The sequence below is a fragment of the Salmo trutta genome, unplaced genomic scaffold, assembly GCF_901001165.1.
Source record: "Salmo trutta unplaced genomic scaffold, fSalTru1.1, whole genome shotgun sequence".
NCBI lineage: Eukaryota > Metazoa > Chordata > Actinopteri > Salmoniformes > Salmonidae > Salmo > Salmo trutta.
In genome coordinates this window covers 473,279-494,140 of record NW_021822351.1, presented here as the reverse complement: position 1 = coordinate 494,140, position 20,862 = coordinate 473,279, and the positions used below count along the sequence as shown (strand labels likewise).

Here is a 20,862-nt window from a genome sequence, read left to right as displayed (position 1 = left end):
TCCACTGGGACCATGGTAAGATGTGTGTGTCCTCTCATGCTCCTTAAGGTGATTTAACAACCTAAAATTCATTAGGCAATGGGAACATGAGTAAGGCTTCACTGCAGAGTGTATTCTCTTCTTATGTTTGTTCAGGCTCCCTAAATATGAAAAATCCTTTCCACACAGGGAGCAATGGTAAGGTTTCTCCCCGGCTGTGTCCTCTCATGTGATTTTAGTTGCTATGTACTGTGTTTCCAAAGACACATTGGTGTGGCTGACTTCCGGATTAAGTGAGCAGTGTGTCAAGAAGCAGTGAGATGTATAAAGAGAAACGTGTTGATTGATTAGTGAATATTTTTAATGAGTTAGTTGAGTTGAAAACAAACTTAACATCTACTACACATATGCACATTAGGCAATTTCTGATTAATTCAGTCAAACAAACATGTATATCAACAAAAAAGCACCTAGGTCTATAATGGTCCTACATGTAACAATACACAGATGTATATAATGAATGTCCACTAGTGCCGTTCCACATTATATTTATATTCAGACAACAATATGTTCCATTAATCAAATCAGCACCTGTGTTTTCTCTGACATGGTGGAATAATACTGGTGGGAACATTGATGAGGAAGTGAGTGTTCTTCATGTCAAAAAATTGTCAACGTTATCAGAACAACGTCATCAAATGTTCATACACCTTTAGCGTGAAGACTACTACACAATTTAACTCAATGAAACACATCTAAATTCATAACATTTCTAGGTTAAAAATCAAGAAATGCACATTCTACTAATCTATTTAATAATTGTAATTTTAAAATATCCAAATCATATTTTTCATATCAACATTTATTTAAAAACAACCTCAAAACATAAGTCAGAACACAGCCTCTCTATTCTGTCATGTGATTTCAGGTCCTCTGTCCAGGAAAGTATGTTAAGATTTCTCTCCAGAGTGTATTCTCTTCTTATGTTTGTTCAGACTTCCTAACTGGGTAAAACTCTTTGCACAATGGGAGCAGTGGTGTGGTTTCTCCCCTGTGTGTATCATCTCATGTGATTTTAGGTCCTGTGATCTTGAAAATCTCTTTCCACAGTAGAAACACTGGAAAGGCTTTTCTTCTGTGTGTATTATATTATGGTTGTTCAGGTTCCCTAACTGTATAAAACTCTTTCCACACTGGGAGCAGTGGTAAGGCTTTTCTCCTGTGTGTATTCTCTTATGTTTGTTCAGGCTCCCTAACTGGGTAAAACTCTTTCCACAATGGGAGCAGTGGTGTGGTTTATCACCTGTGTGTTTCATCTCATGTGATTTTCTTTCCTGTGATCGTGAAAATCTCTTTCCACACTGGGAACATTGGAAAGGCTTTTCTCCTGTGTGTATTCCTTTATGCTTTTTCAGGTTCCCTAACAGGGTAAAACTCTTTCCACACTGGGAGCAGTGGTGTGGCTTCTCCCCTATGTGTGTCCTCTCATGCTGTTTCAGCTTCCATAACCACTTAAAACTCAAATTACACTGGGAGCAGTGGTGTCGTCTCACTGGTTTGGGCGTCTCTGGGTCTGGTTCTCCTGAAGGACTCTTCTTCCATCTGTCAGAGTGAGAGTCTGGTCTCTCTCCTGCCAAAGACAGATTATTTAGTTAAACAGAGAGACCTGAATGAAATCTCCTGCTCTTCCTATGAGGTTTAACCCCTTACCCTGTTGTAATATATAGTGGCGCCGGAGGAGATGGCTGCCGTTTTACAGGCTCTTAACCAATTGTGCTATTGTGTGTGTTTTTTCACGTTATTTGTAACTTAGTTTGTACATAATGTTTCTGCCACCGTCTACTGCTGCTCTTTAATTATTAGTTATTTTTATTTATCTATTTGTTACTTAACTCTTATTTTTCTTAAAACTGCTTGGTATTCCTGTTGTATTCAGTGCATGTGACAAATAAAATCTGATTTGATTACTAGATCCCTCATTATTAAACTTTACATTTGGATCCTGGATATCAATTGGTTAATAGCCATTAGTTATTCACAATACTACCCGGGTAATGTTGGCTGTTAACAGTTCCATTTGAATCAATCCTACAGCCCTCCCAGGAAATTCATAAACTAATCTCCACTGTTCCACAGCCCAGCCAAGCAATTCATCAACTCATCTCCGCTGTCCCACAGCCCAGCCAAGCAATTCATAAACTAATCTCCACTGGAAAAAAGCATCTTGTTTAATCCTTGCTATCTGTCTCTCCGACCTCTGCAACTGAGCCATTTTGTATGTAAAATAAAATATGTATAGAACTTATTTGGGGGATTTATTATTGAATATAAATGTTTTATCTCCCTTTACTTGCTATAATTACACCTAGTGGCCAATTGTTGGTTTGCTACTAGAATGGTACATTAGGGGTTAAGATGGGGCTAGAATGGTAGATAAGGGGTTAAGATGGGGCTAGAATGGTACATAAGGGGTTAAGATGGGGCTAGAATGGTACATAAGGGGTTAAGATGGGGCTAGAATGGTAGATAAGGGGTTAAGATGGGGCTAGAATGGTACATAAGGTGTTAAGATGGGGCTAGAATGGTAGATAAGGGGTTAAGGTGGGGCTAGAATGGTACATAAGGGGTTAAGATGGGGCTAGAATGGTACATAAGGGGTTAAGATGGGGCTAGAGTGGTACATTAGGGGTTAAGATGGGGCTAGAAAGGTAGATAAGGGGTTAAGATGGGGCTAGAATGGTACATTAGGGGTTAAGATGGGGCTAGAATGGTACATAAGGGGTTAAGATGGGGTTAGAGTGGTACATTAGGGGTTAAGATGGGGCTAGAATGGTAGATAAGGGGTTAAGATGGGGCTAGAATGGTATGCAACAAATGTTTTGTTTTAATTCATTTTATATACATTTAGTTGATTCCCTACTGGATTTCAAATCATCATTACCACTTCTATGACATGGGACGTTCAAATTCTCTCCCTCCTCTGTCTACAGAGCACACGGATTGTACCGGGAGGGGTACAGACTACGATTCCCTGTCACCATTCACTTTGTGAGGTGCCTCTCCACTCAATAGATGGCTAGAATATGCATATTGTTCATTCTAGCAGGAGAGGGCTCGACAGACTAGCCAGTTAAAACTGTTAGATGAAAAGTATACCTAGTAATATGAAGTGGGTAAAATAGTGGGCTGAAAATGAGTGGTAACTGGCTGATTAGCCGACGGCCAGCGATGATGGAAAACAGAGTTTAGTACAATAGAGCTCAGTACGGTACAATAACACACATTATAGTGTGTTCAACTCTAGTGTGTAATGAACTCTACTCAACTCTACTATACTCCACTTTTCTGTACTGTACTCTACTGTACAGAAAATATTTGTAAATCTTAATACTCTGAACAAAAATATAAACGCAACATGTAAAGTGTTGGTCCCATGTTTCATGAGCTGAAATAAAAGATCCCAGAAATGTTCCATACGCACAAAAAGCTTCTCAAATTTAGTGCACAAATTTGTTTACATCCCTGTTAGTGAGCATTTCTCCTTTGCCAAGATAATCCATCCACCTGACAGGTGTTGCATATCAAGAAGCTGGTTAAACAGCATGATCATTACACAGATGCACCTTGTGCTGGGGACAATAAAAGGCCACTCTACAGATGTCTAAAGTTTTGAGGGAGTGTGCAATTGGCATGCTGACTACAGGAAAGTCCACCAGGGTGTTTGCCAAAAATGTTATGTTAATTTCTCTGCCATAAGCCGCCTCCAACGTCGTTTTAGAGAATTTGGCAGTATGCAAATTCCGCAGACAACCGTAACCACGCCAGCCCAGGACCTCCACATCCAGCGATCGTCTGAGACCAGCCACCGGACAGCTGATGAACTGTGGGATTGCACAACCAAAGAATTTATGCACAAACTGTCAGAAACCGTCTCAGGGAAGCTCATCTGCGTGCTCGTCATCCTCAACAGGGTCTTGACCTGATTGCAGTTTGGCGTCGTAACCTACTTCAGTGGAAAAATGCTCACCTTCATTGGCCACTGGCACGCTGGAGAAGTGTGGTCTTCACGGATAAATTCCGGTTTCAACTGTACCAGGTAGATGGTAAACCCCAGGTATGGCGTCGTGTGGACGAGCGGTTTGCTGATGTCAACTAATCGCATTTTATTGATGGCAATTTGAATGGACAGAGATACCGTGACAAGATCCTGAGGCCCATTGTCGTGCCATTCATCCGCCGCCATCACCTCATGTTTCAGCGTGATAATGCACGGCCCCATGTCTCAAGGATCTGTACTCAATTACTCTAAGCTGAAAATGTCCCAGTTCTTCCATGGCCTGCAGAATCACCAGACATGTCACCCATTGAGTATGCTTGGAATGCTCTGGATCGACGTGTACGACAGCGTCTTTCAGTTCCCACCCATTTCCAGCAACTCTTGCAAAGCCATTGGAGAGGAGTGGGACAATATTCCACAAGCCACAATCAACAGTCTGATCAACTCTATGGGAAGGAGATGTCTCGCTGCATGAGGCAAATGGTGGTCACACCAGATACTGACTGGTTTTCTGATCCACAACCCTACCTTTTATTTTAGGTATCTGTGAACAACAGATGCATATCTGTATTCCCAGTCATGTGAAGTCCATAGATTAGGGCCTAATGAATTTATTTCAATTGGCGGATTTCCTTCTATGAACTGTAACTCAGTAAAATCTTTGAAATTGTTGCATGTTGCGTTTATATTTTTGTTCAGTCTATTCAAATTCTACAGCACAACGGCAGGGTCATGTGTTAAGTGGAAACTAACAGCATAAGGTGTTTACATGTCCTGATAACGAACTTAACCCCTTATGTACCACTCTAACCCCATCTTAACCCCTAATGTACCACTCTAGCCCCATCTTAACCCCTCATGTACCACTCTAACCCCATCTTAACCCCTAATGTACCATTCTAACCCCATCTTAACCCCTAATGTACCATTCTAACCCCATCTTAACCCCTTATGTACCACTCTAGCCCCATCTTAACCCCTAATGTACCATTCTAGCCCCATCTTAACCCCTAATGTACCATTCTAGCCGCATCTTAACCCCTCATGTACCATTCTAGCCGCATCTTAACCCCTAATGTACCATTCTAGCCGCATCTTAACCCCTTATGTACCGTTCAAACACAACAGAAAATGTCTCAACAGAATTAAACAAAACACTTGTTGCAGTGTATTTAAAGCTGGTTTAAACCTTCACAAAAGTTTGGAACAGACTTATATAGCAGCAAATTTAATACAATTGTATTTATTTATTTAACTCCTTCTGGACACCTATATCTATAACACTAGTAACCTAAAAGTAGTAGCCTATCTGTACACCTATATCTGTTAATATCATAGAGTGGACTCCTAACCCTATTAATACCACACAGTGGACTCCTATTAATACCACGCAGTGGACTCCTATTAATACCACGCAGTGGACTCCTATTAATACCACGCAGTGGACTCCTATTAATACCACGCAGTGGACTCCTATTAATACCACGCAGTGGACTCCTATTAATACCACGCAGTGGACTCCTATTAATACCACGCAGTGGACTCCTATTAATACCACGCAGTGGACTCCTATTAATACCACGCAGTGGACTCCTATTAATACCACACAGTGGACTCCTATTAATACCACACAGTGGACTCCTATTAATACCACACAGTGGACTCCTATTAATACCACACAGTGGAGTCCTAACCCTATTGATATCACACAGTGGACTCCTAACCCTATTAATACCACACAGTGGACTCCTATTAATACCACACAGTGGACTCCTATTAATACCACACAGTGGACTCCTATTAATACCACACAGTGGACTCCTATTAATACCACACAGTGGACTCCTATTAATACCACACAGTGGAGTCCTATTAATACCACACAGTGGAGTCCTAACCCTATTGATATCACACAGTGGACTCCTAACCCTATTAATACCACACAGTGGACTCCTATTAATACCACACAGTGGACTCCTAAGCCTATAGGTCTATATTCATTGCCCTGGCATCACCCAGTGGGAGGTTTATTTCTCTCTCTCTACTCAGATCTGAACGGGTCTCTCGGATCAGAACCAGCACGGGTCTGTTTGGCTCTGTTTCTCACAGGCCTTTTCGGGTCGATCTCAGTTTTTTTTTAAATTAATTTATCCACTGTCTTAACGATGGAGGGTAATTTGATTTCCAGTTTTTAAACATTTTTTCAAAATGATTGAGGAGAAAAGTACAACTCAGCCCATTGGGTATCTCACCGCACCCCCATTTGCCATGTCTTGAAATATGAAGATAGACGGATTAAAAGTTGTACATATTGTAAAACTTCTGACAGACAACTTTCTAACTCTCGCCCAGAATTTTTGGCCTTTATAGCACTCCCAGAAGGCCTGAATCATGGAGTCACTGTTCGTTTTACACTTAGGACATGACATAACGGAGTTGAGTTCCAGAGTACATAGCGTTCCTTATCAGTGGCTATTTTAGGTCATCAGATTAGCTCAATTGCCAATTTCTCAGCCTATCACAGAAACTCTTGAATGAATAACATGGAATGGATGAAATATATCATAATAACTGTTTAAAACATGAAAAACATATTTGTAAACACAAAATTTGACAAAAAATGTGTACAAATGTTTTAATATATGCTCTTTTTGGGGAATTTAAAACATCAACTTGTGTTACAAAAGGTTAATAAAAGAAACAGTGTTACTGTTTGACAGAAATTGTCATTTTTCCATAATTTCCAACATTGGGAATGTTGTTGCTTTTAGACTGAGCTAACATATGGAATTGTTTTAAGATGGTTATGCCGTTGATCATTTAGCAATTTGCAAAAAGAAATGTTTAACTATGCAAGCCAGTTAAGAACACATTTTTATTTTACAATGACAGCCTACCCCAAGCAAACCCTCCCCTAACCCGGAAGACGCTGGGCCAATTGTGTGCCGCCCTATGACACACATTTAACTCTTTATTTCTGTTGGCACAAAACTAACTCCATCAGCTTTTAAAAAACCTGTGGAAATTATTATTGTATACATTTCATTCTGATCAAAACTATCCTTCCTTGTCTTGATTCTGTCCTCTTTGTCATTTGAAGTCAGACATGAGTTGATTTTTGTTTTAATGTGATGTCAAGCAAAGCACTACAGAAAGAGATATTCAGATGTTTACAAAAGTTCTAAAAAATATAATGGGAAGCATTTGATCCATAAACGTTTTGTTGGCCGCCCCCCACACTATTTGTATCTTTCACAATTCCTACAGTACAGGACTATTAGTGTAGAACTTCAGTAGAATGCCCCTTTAAAACAACACATCGGTTCAACAACTGCAGAGTTTGTACCCCTGTTTTTAAGATATTACTCACTGTTGTTAATCAGATCTCCTGTCTCCTCCTCTTCTTCTTCCAATGTGACAGTAATCTCCCCCACTTCCTTCATTCCAAAAATATCTGCCTCTTCTTTCACTGTGACAGTCATCTCCCCCAATCCAAATACTGCATCCTCCTCTTCCTCCTCTTCTTTTACTGTAACATCCTCCTCCTCTTTCACTCTGAACGCATCTTCTTCTTTCAATGAAACGTCTTTCTCTTCTTCTTTCACTGTAACAGCCTCAATCTCTGCTTCTTGTTTTACTGTGACATCCTCCTCTTCCTTCTCCTCTTTCACGACAATGTTCAGCCCCAGAGCTTCTTTCTCCGTCCAGCAGATCCCCTCTTCAGAAGGGGAGTCGTTTAGTGAGCTCATGGTTGGGATGTTAGCTTGATAGCTAGTTAGCATTAGTGACTAGACTAGCACTACTGCTAATTTACCCAGCTAGCTAGCTGACTAACAACAACGTAAATATCAAATTAAATGGTGTAACTAGCTAGTAGATACGACAAGTGTGTTTAAAACACTGTGGCTAATATACAACGAACGCATTTAAAGAGCTGCAATGTTTTCGGCTATGTTGGCTAGAAGCTACCGAGGTGAATAACTCGCTTTTGTTGTTGAAGAAGCGTCCCGTCCATTAGATTATACGTCACACCGGCAGCATTGCCTGAAACAGGCACATCGCCATCTGCTGGGTGGGAGGGTAACACAGTCGAGGGAAATTTTTATTTTATTTTGAAACAAAAGGGTAGATTTTTTATTTATTTTATTATGTGTTGATTATTGAATATCTTTAATTAGTGAGAATTTAAAACACCCTACCATACTACTGTACATCTGCATTTAGGAAATCAAACAAACAAACAGATAATATCCCAATAAGGTAGCTAGGTCCAAATGGTATAACAGGACTGAGTAGGTTCAAACTGCTCCTACACGGTGTAACAGTACTGAGTAGGTCCAAACTGCTCCTACACGGTGTAACAGTACTGAGTAGGTCCAAACTGCTCCTACACGGTGTAACAGTACTGAGTAGGTCCAAACTGCTCCTACACGGTGTAACAGTACTGAGTAGGTCCAAACTGCTCCTACACGGTGTAACAGTACTGAGTAGGTCCAAACTGCTCCTACACGGTGTAACAGTACTGAGTAGGTCCAAACTGCTCCTACACGGTGTAACAGTACTGAGTAGGTCCAAACTGCTCCTACACGGTGTAACAGTGCTGAGTAGGTCCAAACTGCTCCTACATGGTGTAACAGTACTGAGTAGGTCCAAACTGCTCCTACATGGTGTAACAGTACTGAGTAGGTCCAAACTGCTCCTACACGGTGTAACAGTACTGAGTAGGTCCAAACTGCTCCTACACGGTGTAACAGTACCAGCCCAACAGATGTGTCTACTACAAAGAATACTAACCAATGTGGTGTACGGAGGCCAACTTATTATTTACCTGTTTTCTGTTCTAAACTGGGAACAAACTAAAGAAGCAAAGTCATTTAAATACAAGGTCAAAGGCTGTCAAAACCCTCCTGATGTTCTGACTGACATGTTGTGTTTTCCACCTTCCACTCACAAGAGCTCATTTCTGGAAGTCCCTAGATGTACAGTTGAAGTCGGAAGTTAACATACACCTTAGCCAAATACATTTAAACTCTGTTTTTCACAATTCCTGACATTTAATCCTAGTAAAAATTCCCTGTCTTACGTCAGTTAGGATGACCACTTTATTTTAAGAATGTGAAATGTCATAATAATAGTAGAGAGAATGATTTATTTCAGATTTTATATCTTTCATCACATTCCCAGTGGGTCAGAAGTTTACATACACTCAATTAGTATTTGGTAGCAATGCCATTAAATTGTTTAACTTGGGTCAAACATTTAGGGTAGCCTTCCACAAGCTTTCCACAATAAATTGGGTGAATTTTGGCCCATTCCTCCTGACAGAGCTGGTGTAACTGAGTCAGGTTTGTAGGCCTCCTTGCTCTCCTACGCTTTTTCAGTTCTGCCCACAAATGTTCTATAGGATTGAGTTCAAGGCTTTGTGATGGCCACTCCAATACCTTGACTTTGGTGTCCTTAAGCCATTTCGCTACAACTTTGGAAGTATGCTTGGGGTCATTGTCCATTTGGAAGACAAATTTGCAACCAAGCTTTAACTTCCTGACTGATGTCTTCAGAGGTTGCTTCAATATATCCACATCATTTTCCTCCTCATCATGTCATCTATTTTGTGAAGTGCACCAGACCCTCCTGCAGCAAAGCACCCCCACAACATGATGCTGTCACCCCCGTGCTTCACGACTGGGATGGTGTTCTTCGGCTTGCAAGCCCCCTCCCCTCCCTTTTCCCTCCAAACATAACAATGGTCATTATGGCCAACCAGTTCTTTTTTGTTTCATCAGACCAGAGGACATTTCTCCAAAAAGTACGATCTTTATCCACATGTGCAGTTGCAAACCGTAGTCTGGCTTTTTTATGGCAGTTTTGGAGCAGTGGCTTCTTCCTTGCTGAGCAGCCTTTCAGGTTATGTCGATATAGGACTCGTTTTACTGTGGATATAGATACTTTTGTACCTGTTTCCTACAGCATCTTCACAAGGTCCTTTGCTGTTGTTCTGGGATTGACTTGCACTTTTCGCACCAAAGTACGTTAGTCTCTAGGAGACAGAAAGCGTCTCCTTCCTGAGAAGTATGACAGCTGTGTGGTCCCATGGTGTTTATACTTGCATACTATTGTTTGTACAGATGAACGTGGTACCTTCAGGTGTTTGGAAATTGCTCCCAGGGATGAACCAGACTTGTGGAGGTCTACATTTTTTTCTGAGGTCTTGGCTGATTTCTTTTGATTTTCCCATTATGTCAAGCAAAGAGGCACTGAGTTTGAAGGTAGGCTTTGAAATACATCCACAGGTACACCTCCAATTGACTCAAATGTTGTCATTTAGCCTATCAGAAGCTTCTAAAGCCATGACATAATTTTCTGGAATTCATCAAGCTGTTTAAGGGCACAGTCAACTTATTGTATGTGAACTTCTGACCCACTGGAATTGTGATACAGTGAATTTTAAATGAAATAATCTGTCTGTAAACAATTGTTGGAAGAATTACAAGTGTCATGCACAAAGTAGATGTCCTAACTGACTTGCCAAAACTATAGTTTGTTAACAAGAAATTTGTGGAGTGGTTGAAAAGTTTTAATGACTCCAACCTAAGTGCATGTAAACTTCTGACTTCAATTGTACATGTATATAATGAATGTCCACTAGTGGCTAACACAGTTAAAAATATTCATTATACTTCTATTCAGATAAAAATGTTGCATTAATCAAATGTGTTTTACAATCAGCAGCTGTGTATTCTCTAACATAGTGGAATAATACTGATGGGAACAGTCAAGATGTGGTGAATGTTTTTCATGTTAACGTTATCAGAACATCACCACATTTTCATACATCTTTAGCTTGGAGACTAGAACACAAATGAACTAAATTAAACCAAACAACTACATACACACAATATTCATCCAATTAACAATTTACATTTTAAAATATCCAAATCATGTCATGAACATCTAAGAGTTGTAACATGTATCCAATCTATCAAAGTTTAGAATCAAAACAAAATACATTTTAAAATTATAATCAGATTTTAGACATAATCATGTCTCCAGAAGAAAAAAATAAAACAGGCCTATTGTTGATTAAGATTTAATATAAACAATATGATTTAATGTGGCATAAAACAACAGTCAAACATAAGTCAGAACACAGCCTGGGAATGGGAACATGGACTTCACTCAAGAGTGCATTCTCTTCTTATGTTTGTTCAGGCTCCCTAAATGGGAAAAATCCTTTCCACACAGGGAGCAATGGTAAGGTTTCTCCCCGGTGTGTGTCCTCTCATGTGATTTTAGTTCCTGCGATCGTGGAAATCTCTTTCCACAATGGGCACAGGGGTAAGGCTTTTCTCCTGTGTGTGTCCTCTCATGTGATTTTAGGTCCTGTGATCGGGAAAAAGTCTTTTCACAATGGGCACAGTGGTAAGGCTTTTCTCCTGTGTGTATTCTATTATGTTTGTTCAGGCTCCCTAACAGCGAAAAACTCTTTTTACACTGGGAGCAATGGTATGGTTTCTCTCCTGTGTGTGTCCTCTCATGTGATTTTAGTTCCTGTGGTCGTGAAAATCTCTTTTCACAATGGGCACAGGGGTAAGGCGTTTCTCCTGTGTGTATTCTCTTATGATTGTTCAGGCTCGCTAACTGTGCAAAACTTTTTTCACACTGGGAGCAGTGGTATGGTTTCTCCCCTGTGTGTGTCCTCTCGTGTGATTTTAGTTGCTGTGATCGTGTAAATCTCTTTCCACAATGGGAACATTGGAAAGGCTTTTCTCCTGTGTGTTTCCTTTCATGCTCTTTTAGGTTACCTAACAACCTAAAACTCTTTCCACAATGGGAACAGTGGAAAGGTTTTTCTCCTGTGTGTATTCTATTATGTTTGTTCAGGCTCCATAACTGGGTAAAACACTTTCCACAATGGGAGCAGAGATACGTTTTCTCCCTTGTGTGTGTCCTCTGATGTATTTTTAGGTTCTGTGATCGGGAAAATCTCTTTCCACACTGGGAACATTGGAAAGGCTTTTCTTCGGTGTGTTTCCTTTCATGCTCTTTTTGGTTAGCTAACTGAGTAAAACTTTTTGCACACAAGGAGCAATGGTAAGGTTTCTCCCCGGTGTGTGTCCTCTCATGCTCCTTCAGCTTATCCAACAACCTAAAATTCTTTCCACAATGGGAACAGTGGTACGGCTTTTCTCCTGTGTGTATTCTACTATGTTTTTTTAGGTTCTGTGATCGTGAAAATCTCTTTCCACACTGGGAGCAGTGGAAAGGCTTCCCACCTGTGTGTTTTCTCTCATGCTCTTTTAGGTTCCATGACAAATTAAAACTCTTATTACACTTGGAGCAGTCGAGTCGTGTCACTGGTTTGGGAGTCTCTGGGTCTGGTTCCTCTGAAGGACTCTTACTGCTGTCAGAGTGAGAGTCTGGTCTCTCTCCTGCCAAAGACAGAGCATTTGGTTAAACAGAGAGATCTGAATGAAACCTCCACATGATAAAACTCTCTTCCTATGAGATTTAATCTAGACTAGATCCCTCATTATAAAACCGTACATTTGGATCCTGGATGCCGATTGGTTAATAGCCATTAGTTATTCATAATACTACCTGGGTAATGCTGTTAACAGTTCCATTTGAATCATTCCTACACTTCCACTGTCCCACAGCCCAGCCAGGAAATTCATCAACTAATCTCCACTGTCCCACAGCCCAGCCAGGAAATTCATCAACTAATCACCACTGTCCCACAGCCCAGCCAGGCAATTCATCAACTATTATCCACTGTCCCACAGCCCAGCCAGGCAATTCATCAACTAATCTCCACTGTCCCACAGCCCAGCCAGGCAATTCATCAACTATTATCCACTGTCCCACAGCCCAGCCAGGCAATTCATCAACTAATCTCCACTGTCCCACAGCCCAGCCAGGCAATTCATCAACTAATCTCCACTGTCCCACAACCCTGCCAGGTAATTCATCAACTAACCACTCGGAAAAAAGAAACTCAACATTATTACCCCATGCTTCTAGTCCAGCATTTGGTTTGTAACAGAAGGGACTTGTTCTAAACCTTTCTATCTGACCTTTGCATTTTGTATGTACAGAAAATATGTATAGAACTTACTCTGGTGATTTATTATTTAATAGAAATGTATGGAAAATATGTATCTATTCATATGTAATCTCCCTTTACCTGCTATAATGACAGCTAGTGTCTAATTGTTGGGTTGTTACTAGAATGGTACATAAGGGGTTAAGATGGGGCTAGAGTGGTACATTAGGGGTTAAGATGGGGTTAGAGTGGTAGATAAGGGGTTAAGATGGGGTTAGAGTGGTACATTAGGGGTTAAGATGGGGTTAGAATGGTACATAAGGGGTTAAGTTCGTTATCAGGACATGTAAACACCTTATGCTGTTAGTTTCCACTTAAGACATGACTCTGCCGTTGTGCTGTAGAATTTGAATAGACTGAACAAAAATATAAACGCAACATGCAACAATTTCAAAGATTTTACTGAGTTACAGTTCATAGAAGGAAATCAGCCAATTGAAATAAATGCATTAGGCCCTAATCTATGGATTTCACATGACTGGGAATACAGATATGCATCTGTTGTTCACAGATACCTAAAAAAAAAGGGTAGAGGCGTGGATCAGAGAACCAGTCAGTATCTGGTGTGACCACCATTTGCCTCATGCAGCGCTACACATCTCCTTCACATAGAGTTGATCAGGCTGTTGATTTTGGCCTGTGGAAGGTTGTCCCACTCCTCCTCAATGGCTTTGCAAGAGTTGCTGGAAATGGGTGGGAACTGAAAGACACTGTCGAACATGTCGATCCAGAGCATCCTAAACATATTCAATGGGTGACATGTCTGGTGATTCTGCAGGCCATGGAAGAACTGGGACATTTTCAGCTTAAAGTAATTGTGTACAGATCCTTGAGACATGGGGCCATGCATTATCATGCTGAAACATGAGTTGATGGCGGCGGATGAATGGCACGACAATGGGCCTCAGGATCTTGTCACGGTATCTCTGTGCATTAAAATTGCCATTGATAAAATGCAATTAGTTGACATCAGCAAACCGCTCGTCCACACGACGCCATACCTGGGGTTTACCATCTACCTGGTACAGTTGAAACCGGAATTTATCCATGAAGACCACACTTCTCCAGCGTGCCAGTGGCCAATGAAGGTGAGCATTTTTCCACTGAAGTAGGTTACGACGCCAAACTGCAATCAGGTCAAGAGCCAGTTGAGGACGACGAGCACGCAGATGAGCTCCCCTGAGACGGTTTCTGACAGTTTGTGCAGAAATTCTTTGGTTGTGCAATCCCACAGTTCATCAGCTGTCCGGTGGCTGGTCTCAGACGATCGCTGGATGTGGAGGTCCTGGGCTGGCGTGGTTACGGTTGTCTGCGGAATTTGCATACTGCCAAATTCTCTAAAACGATGTTGGAGGCGGCTTATGGCAGAGAAATTAACATAACATTTTTGGCAAACACCCTGGTGGACTTTCCTGTAGTCAGCATGCCAATTGCACACTCCCTCAAAACTTTAGACATCTGTGGAGTGGCCTTTTATTGTCCCCAGCACAATGTGCATCTGTGTAATGATCATGCTGTTTAACCACCTTCTTGATATGCAACACCTGTCCGGTGGATAGATTATCTTGGCAAAGGAGAAAAGCTCACTAACAGGGATGTAAACAAATTTGTGCACTAAATTTGAGAAGCTTTTTGTGCATATGGAACATTTCTGGGATCTTTTATTTCAGCTCATGAAACATGGGACCAACACTTTACATGTTGCGTTTATATTTTTGTTCAGAGTATTAAGATTTACAAATCTTTTCTGTACAGTAGAGTACAGTACAGAAAAGTGGAGTATAGTAGCGTTGAGTAGAGTTGAATACACACTAGAGTTGAACACACTATAATGTGTGTTATTGTACTGTACTGAGCTCTATTGTACTAAACTCTGTTTTCCATCATCGCTGGCCGTCGGCTAATCAGCCAGTTACCACTCATTTTCAGCCCACTATTTTACCCACTTCATATTACTAGGTATACTTTTCATCTAACAGTTTTAACTGGCTAGTCTGTCGAGCCCTCTCCTGCTAGAATGAACAATATGCATATTCTAGCCATCTATTGAGAGGAGAGGCACCTCACAAAGTGAATGTTGACAGGGAATCGTAGTCTGTATCCCCTCCCGGTACAATCTGTGTGCTCTGTAGACAGAGGAGGGAGAGAGCTTCAACGTCCCATGTCATAGAAGTGGTAATGATGATTTGAAATCCAGTAGGGAATCAACTAAATGTATATAAAATGTATTAATTTGCCCAAGTTGATCACAAGACATGAACAGAATGCATCAGTGATTCGTATTTCCTGTAACTTTCTGAAGAGGCAACGTGTGTGTGTGGTCCGCACGTCTACCACTTTGTATAGCCGTTAGCGATGATGCTAACGTTAATGAAAACAGTCTTCTGGTAGAATGTCTGTCTGTGTGTGTGGTCCGCACGTCTACCACTTTGTATAGCCGTTAGCGATGATGCTAACGTCTTCTGGTAGATGGAAAGGCTTTCCCAAAAACCTTCTTAATTAAATGTTTAGTTCAAAAGTAGCCTCTGCTTACGCGGCAGAATGGTATCATGATTATTGTCATCAATCCAGTGGGTATTTGTTTCACTAACTCTACCATCAATTGCGCTACAAAGACACAGCTAAATAAATAGCCTCTTGTTAGGTGCACACATTAATTAAAAGGGTACCTACAGCCAAAAATTGTAATTTCGAAAAATTTTCCCAGACCTCAAAAGTGGTCTCCTGATGTGGTTTAAGCATCGTTGTGTACTTAAATCATAAAGTCTTATTTTGTTATTAAAAGAAAAAGGGTAATTTTGAGAGAAAAAACCTGAAAATATACTGGGAAAAACTGAAACCTGGATAAACTGAGAAAACTGAATTTGAGAAGGCACAAAACATCATCAGGCAAATAATAAAATACAACCGATTTTGTCGTAGTTCCATTCAGATTTTTTTCCCGCTCCGTTCCACTGAACTGACTAGCAAAATAAAGTTCTGAACCGGTTCGAATCCCCATAAAAAGTAACAGCTCATATTGTTCCTTTCTGTTACTTTTCAAACCTCTGAAATCTACATGTTTTATTTTATTTTTAACATTTAGCTTGACATTACAGTTTTTCACCAATCAGATAGAGCAGCTTTCTATGGAGCTGGTAAGCTATTAAATCTGTATAGGAACGTCGTTAAGAGCTAACTGTATTTTTCTGTAACAGCATGGTGTTATCATAATGAAAGACAAACAAACACTGAGCTGCCAGTCACTATGGACAGACCAGTGAGCTCTGCCAGTCACTATGGACAGACCAGTGAGTGAGCTGCCAGTCACTATGGACAGACCAGTGAGCTCTGCCAGCCACTATGGACAGACCAGTGAGCTCTGCCAGTCACTATGGACAGACCAGTGAGCTCTGCCAGTCACTATGGACAGACCAGTGAGCTCTGCCAGCCACTATGGACAGACCAGTGAGTGAGCTGCCAGCCACTATGGACAGACCAGTGAGTGAGCTGCCAGTCACTATGGACAGACCAGTGAGTGAGCTGCCAGTCACTAGGGACAGACCAGTGAGTGAGCTGCCAGTCACTATAGACAGACCAGTGAGTGAGCTGCCAGTCACTATGGACAGACCAGTGAGTGAGCTGCCAGCCACTATGGACAGACCAGTGAGTGAGCTGCCAGCCACTATGGACAGACCAGTGAGTGAGCTGCCAGTCACTATGGACAGACCAGTGAGTGAGCTGCCAGTCACTAGGGACAGACCAGTGAGTGAGCTGCCAGTCACTATGGACAGACCAGTGAGTGAGCTGCCAGCCACTATGGACAGACCAGTGAGTGAGCTGCCAGCCACTATGGACAGACCAGTGAGTGAGCTGCCAGCCACTATGGACAGACCAGTGAGTGAGCTGCCAGTCACTATGGACAGACCAGTGAGTGAGCTGCCAGTCACTATGGACAGACCAGTGAGTGAGCTGCCAGTCCCTATGGACAGACCAGTGAGTGAGCTGCCAGTCACTATGGACAGACCAGTGAGTTGCCAGCCACTATGGACAGACCAGTGAGTGAGCTGCCAGCCACTATGGACAGACCAGTGAGTGAGCTGCCAGCCACTATGGACAGACCAGTGAGTGAGCTGCCAGCCACTATGGACAGACCAGTGAGCTGCCAGTCACTATGGACAGACCAGTGAGTTGCCAGCCACTATGGACAGACCAGTGAGTGAGCTGCCAGCCACTATGGACAGACCAGTGAGTGAGCTGCCAGCCACTATGGACAGACCAGTGAGTGAGCAGCCAGCCACTATGGACAGACCAGTGAGCTGCCAGTCACTATGGACAGACCAGTGAGCTGCCAGTCACTATGGACAGACCAGTGAGTGAGCTGCCAGTCACTATGGACAGACCAGTGAGTTGCCAGCCACTATGGACAGACCAGTGAGCTGCCAGTCACTATGGACAGACCTGTGAGTGAGCTGCCAGTCACTATGGACAGACCAGTGAGTGAGCTGCCAGTCACTATGGACAGACCTGTGAGTGAGCTGCCAGTCACTATGGACAGACCAGTGAGTGAGCTGCCAGTCACTATGGACAGACCTGTGAGTGAGCTGCCAGCCACTATGGACAGACCAGTGAGTTGCCAGCCACTATGGACAGACCTGTGAGTGAGCTGCCAGCCACTATGGACAGACCAGTGAGTTGCCAGCCACTATGGACAGACCTGTGAGTGAGTTGCCAGTCACTATGGACAGACCAGTGAGTGAGCTGCCAGCCACTATGGACAGACCAGTGAGCTGCCAGTCACTATGGACAGACCAGTGAGTTGCCAGCCACTATGGACAGACCAGCGTAGGAAGAGATGAGATGTGACTGAAATGTTGCAGGTGGGGAGTGAGCACGAGAGGATGGAGGAAACTTGTCTTGAAGAGCTGGGCATCTTGTTATGACATTATCTGAATGAGGCCCACAGAATTATACCTAGGAGGAACAGCTTTGAATGTCTGGTGGCCTCCCGTTGGGCCCGAGCTACTAGCTAACCAGATCGTGTGTGCAGAGCAGCACCAGAATTAAAAACACATCTTACCTTTTTGTAGTTAATAAATCCAATGTGAAACGTTTAACTGTAGTATCCTTAACCATCATTGAAAAAGTGAATACATTCTTCTCTAATTAAACATTTCTCTCCCTGATTTATGAATCACGCTAGTAACGTTGTCAGCAAGCTACAGCAGTGGTTCCCAAACTGTGGGGCATGCCCCCCTAGGGGTGCGAGTGGTTTGTAGGGCACTAAAAGTAGTCCTTGTGTAAAGAGTTGTATGGTTTGTTAAACTCTGAAATCAATGGTTTCTGTTAGGCATACATTTTAAGTGAGTCTCAGCACAATTCCGTTACGGTGGAAGTGCCCTCATCTAATCAAGGTATTTTAGGTCCTCAGATTAGCTCAGCTGCCTGAGTATCACAGAAACTCAAAACTGTGAATGAATAACATGGAATGGATGAAATTTATCAAAATAACTTTTCAAAACATACAAAAACATATTTGTAAACATATCATTTGACAAACAAAAGTATACATTTTTTTAAATATATGCTTATATTGGGGAAGCGGTGGATTAAGACTCGCATCTCAATATCTCTAGTTTAAACTGACGGATTCTCATGTGGATTATTTTATTATTAAAATATTAATTAAATCATTTTTTTCCTTCTTTTTATTATGTTACTTAGATTGATGCAAGGACGCGTCAAAATACTATTAAGGATTTTAAATAACCTGGGGTCATCTTTGTTTTTATACATTTCATTTTATACATTTCATCCTGATCAAAATTACGCTTCCTTGTCTTGATTCTGTCCTCTTCATCACTTGAAGTCAGACATGAGTTGATTTTTGCATTAATGTGATGTCAAGCATAGACACTGAGCAAAGCACTACAGAAAGAGATATTCAGATGTTTACAAATGTTGTGAAAAAATATAACGGGAAGCATTTGATCCATTAACGTTTTGTTGCCCCCCCCCACACACACACACTATTTGTATCTTTCACAATTCCTACAGTACAGAACTATTAAAGTGTAGAACTTCAGTAGAATGCCCCTTTAAAACCACACATCGTTCAACAACTGCAGAGTTTGTACCCCTGTTTAAGATATTACTCACTGTTGTTAATCAGATCTCCTGTCTCCTCCTCTTCTTCTTCCAATGTGACAGTGATCTCCCCCACTTCCTTCATTCCAAAAATGTCTTCCTCTTCTTTCACTGTGACAGTCATCTCCCCCAATCCAAATACTGCATCCTCCTCTTTCTCCTCTTCTTTTACTGTAACATCCTCCTCCTCTTTCACTCTCAACGCGTCTTCATCTTCTGCCAATTTAACTTCTTTCACTGTAACAGCCTCAATCTCTGCTTCTTTTTTTACTGTGACATCCTCTTCTTCCTTCTCCTCTTTCACGACAATGTTCAGCCCCAGAGCTTCTTTCTCCGTCCAGCAGATCCCCTCTTCAGAAGGGGAGTCGTTTAGTGAGCTCATGGTTGGGATGTTAGCTAGATAGCTAGTTAGCATTAGTGACTAGACTAGTACTACTGCTAATTTACCCAGCTAGCTAGCTGACTAACAACAACGTAAATATCAAATTAAATGGTGTAACTAGCTAGTAGATACGACAAGTGTGTTTAAAACACAGTGGCTAATATACAACGAACGCATTTAAAGAGCTGAAATGTTTTCGGCTATGTTGGCTAGAAGCTACCGAGGTGAATAACTCGCTTTTGTTGTTGAAGAAGCGTCCCGTCCATTAGATTATACGTCACACCGGCAGCATTGCCTGAAACAGGCACATCGCCATCTGCTGGGTGGGAGGGTAACACAGTCAAGGGAAATTCTCATTTTATTTTGAAACACGTAATTAGATTTTTCCTATATTTAATTATATAGTACTATTATAGTGAGACGTACAAAGAAAAGCATATGTTGATTAGTGAATATCTTTAATGAGTGAGAATTTAAAACAATTTACTACTGCACATCTGCATTTAGGAAATCAAACAAACAGATAATATCCCAATAAGGTAGCTAGGTCCAAATGGTATAACAGTACTGAGTAGGTCCAAACTGTTCCTACACGGTGTAACAGTACTGAGTAGGTCCAAACTGCCCCTACATGGTGTAACAGTACTGAGTAGATCCAAACTGCTCCTACATGGTGTAACAGTACTGAGTAGGTCCAAACTGCTCCTACACGGTGTAACAGTACTGAGTAGGTCCAAACTGCCCCTACATGGTGTAACAGTACTGAGTAGGTCCAAACTGCTCCTACACGGTGTAACAGTACTGAGTAGGTCCAAACTGCTCCTACACGGTGTAACAGTACTGAGTGGGTCCAAACTGCTCCTACACGGTGTAACAGTACTGAGTAGGTCCAAACTGTTCCTACATGGTGTAACAGTACTGAGCTGTGTTGAGTACAAAAAAGTAGTAGAACATTCAATTAAACGTCAACAGTCCTGTACGGAGCGTCTAGTTGAAAAACAGGGAGGGACTGGGTTGTGGCTTCAAAATGCACCACTGCCCTTAAACTGCATTACTCATTACCCGGAGAAAACTAACCATTGTGGTGTGTGGACTGTGGTGGGTCTTTCCACATCCTACCAACCCAACAGATGTCTACTACTGTGAGTACTAACTGATATGTTGGGTCTTTCCACATGTTACCAACCCAACAGATGTCTACTACTGTGAGTACTA

At 41.7% G+C, this 20,862-nt stretch overlaps 1 protein-coding gene and 1 long non-coding RNA gene across 2 annotated transcripts; both read right to left on the bottom strand.

Moving 5' to 3' along the window:
* Positions 1-318: 318 nt before the first annotated feature.
* LOC115181918 (uncharacterized) lies at positions 319-7,443 on the bottom strand. Its single transcript, XR_003873558.1, has 2 exons — positions 7,407-7,443; positions 319-1,609 (listed from the first exon to the last, which is right to left on the bottom strand). It is a non-coding gene; the product is annotated as an uncharacterized LOC115181918 (long non-coding RNA).
* A 3,251-nt stretch (positions 7,444-10,694) lies between these two features.
* LOC115181917 (zinc finger protein 883-like) lies at positions 10,695-19,978 on the bottom strand. Its single transcript, XM_029743611.1, has 2 exons — positions 19,278-19,978; positions 10,695-12,465 (listed from the first exon to the last, which is right to left on the bottom strand). Exons 1-2 carry the CDS (start codon positions 19,678-19,680, stop codon positions 11,213-11,215), a joined length of 1,656 nt encoding a protein of 551 aa, XP_029599471.1. The 5' UTR covers positions 19,681-19,978; the 3' UTR covers positions 10,695-11,212.
* Positions 19,979-20,862: the final 884 nt, after the last annotated feature.

What these genes read in the sequence shown, in the direction of transcription:
- LOC115181917 (XM_029743611.1), bottom strand. Translation starts at nt 19,680, where the DNA reads ATGCTAACTAGCTATCTAGCTAACATCCCAACCATGAGCTCACTAAAC. An exon ending in AGGAGATCTGATTAACAACA is followed by an intron (nt 12,466 to 19,277) that starts GTGAGTAATATC and finishes TGTCTTTGGCAG; the next exon opens with GAGAGAGACCAGACTCTCAC.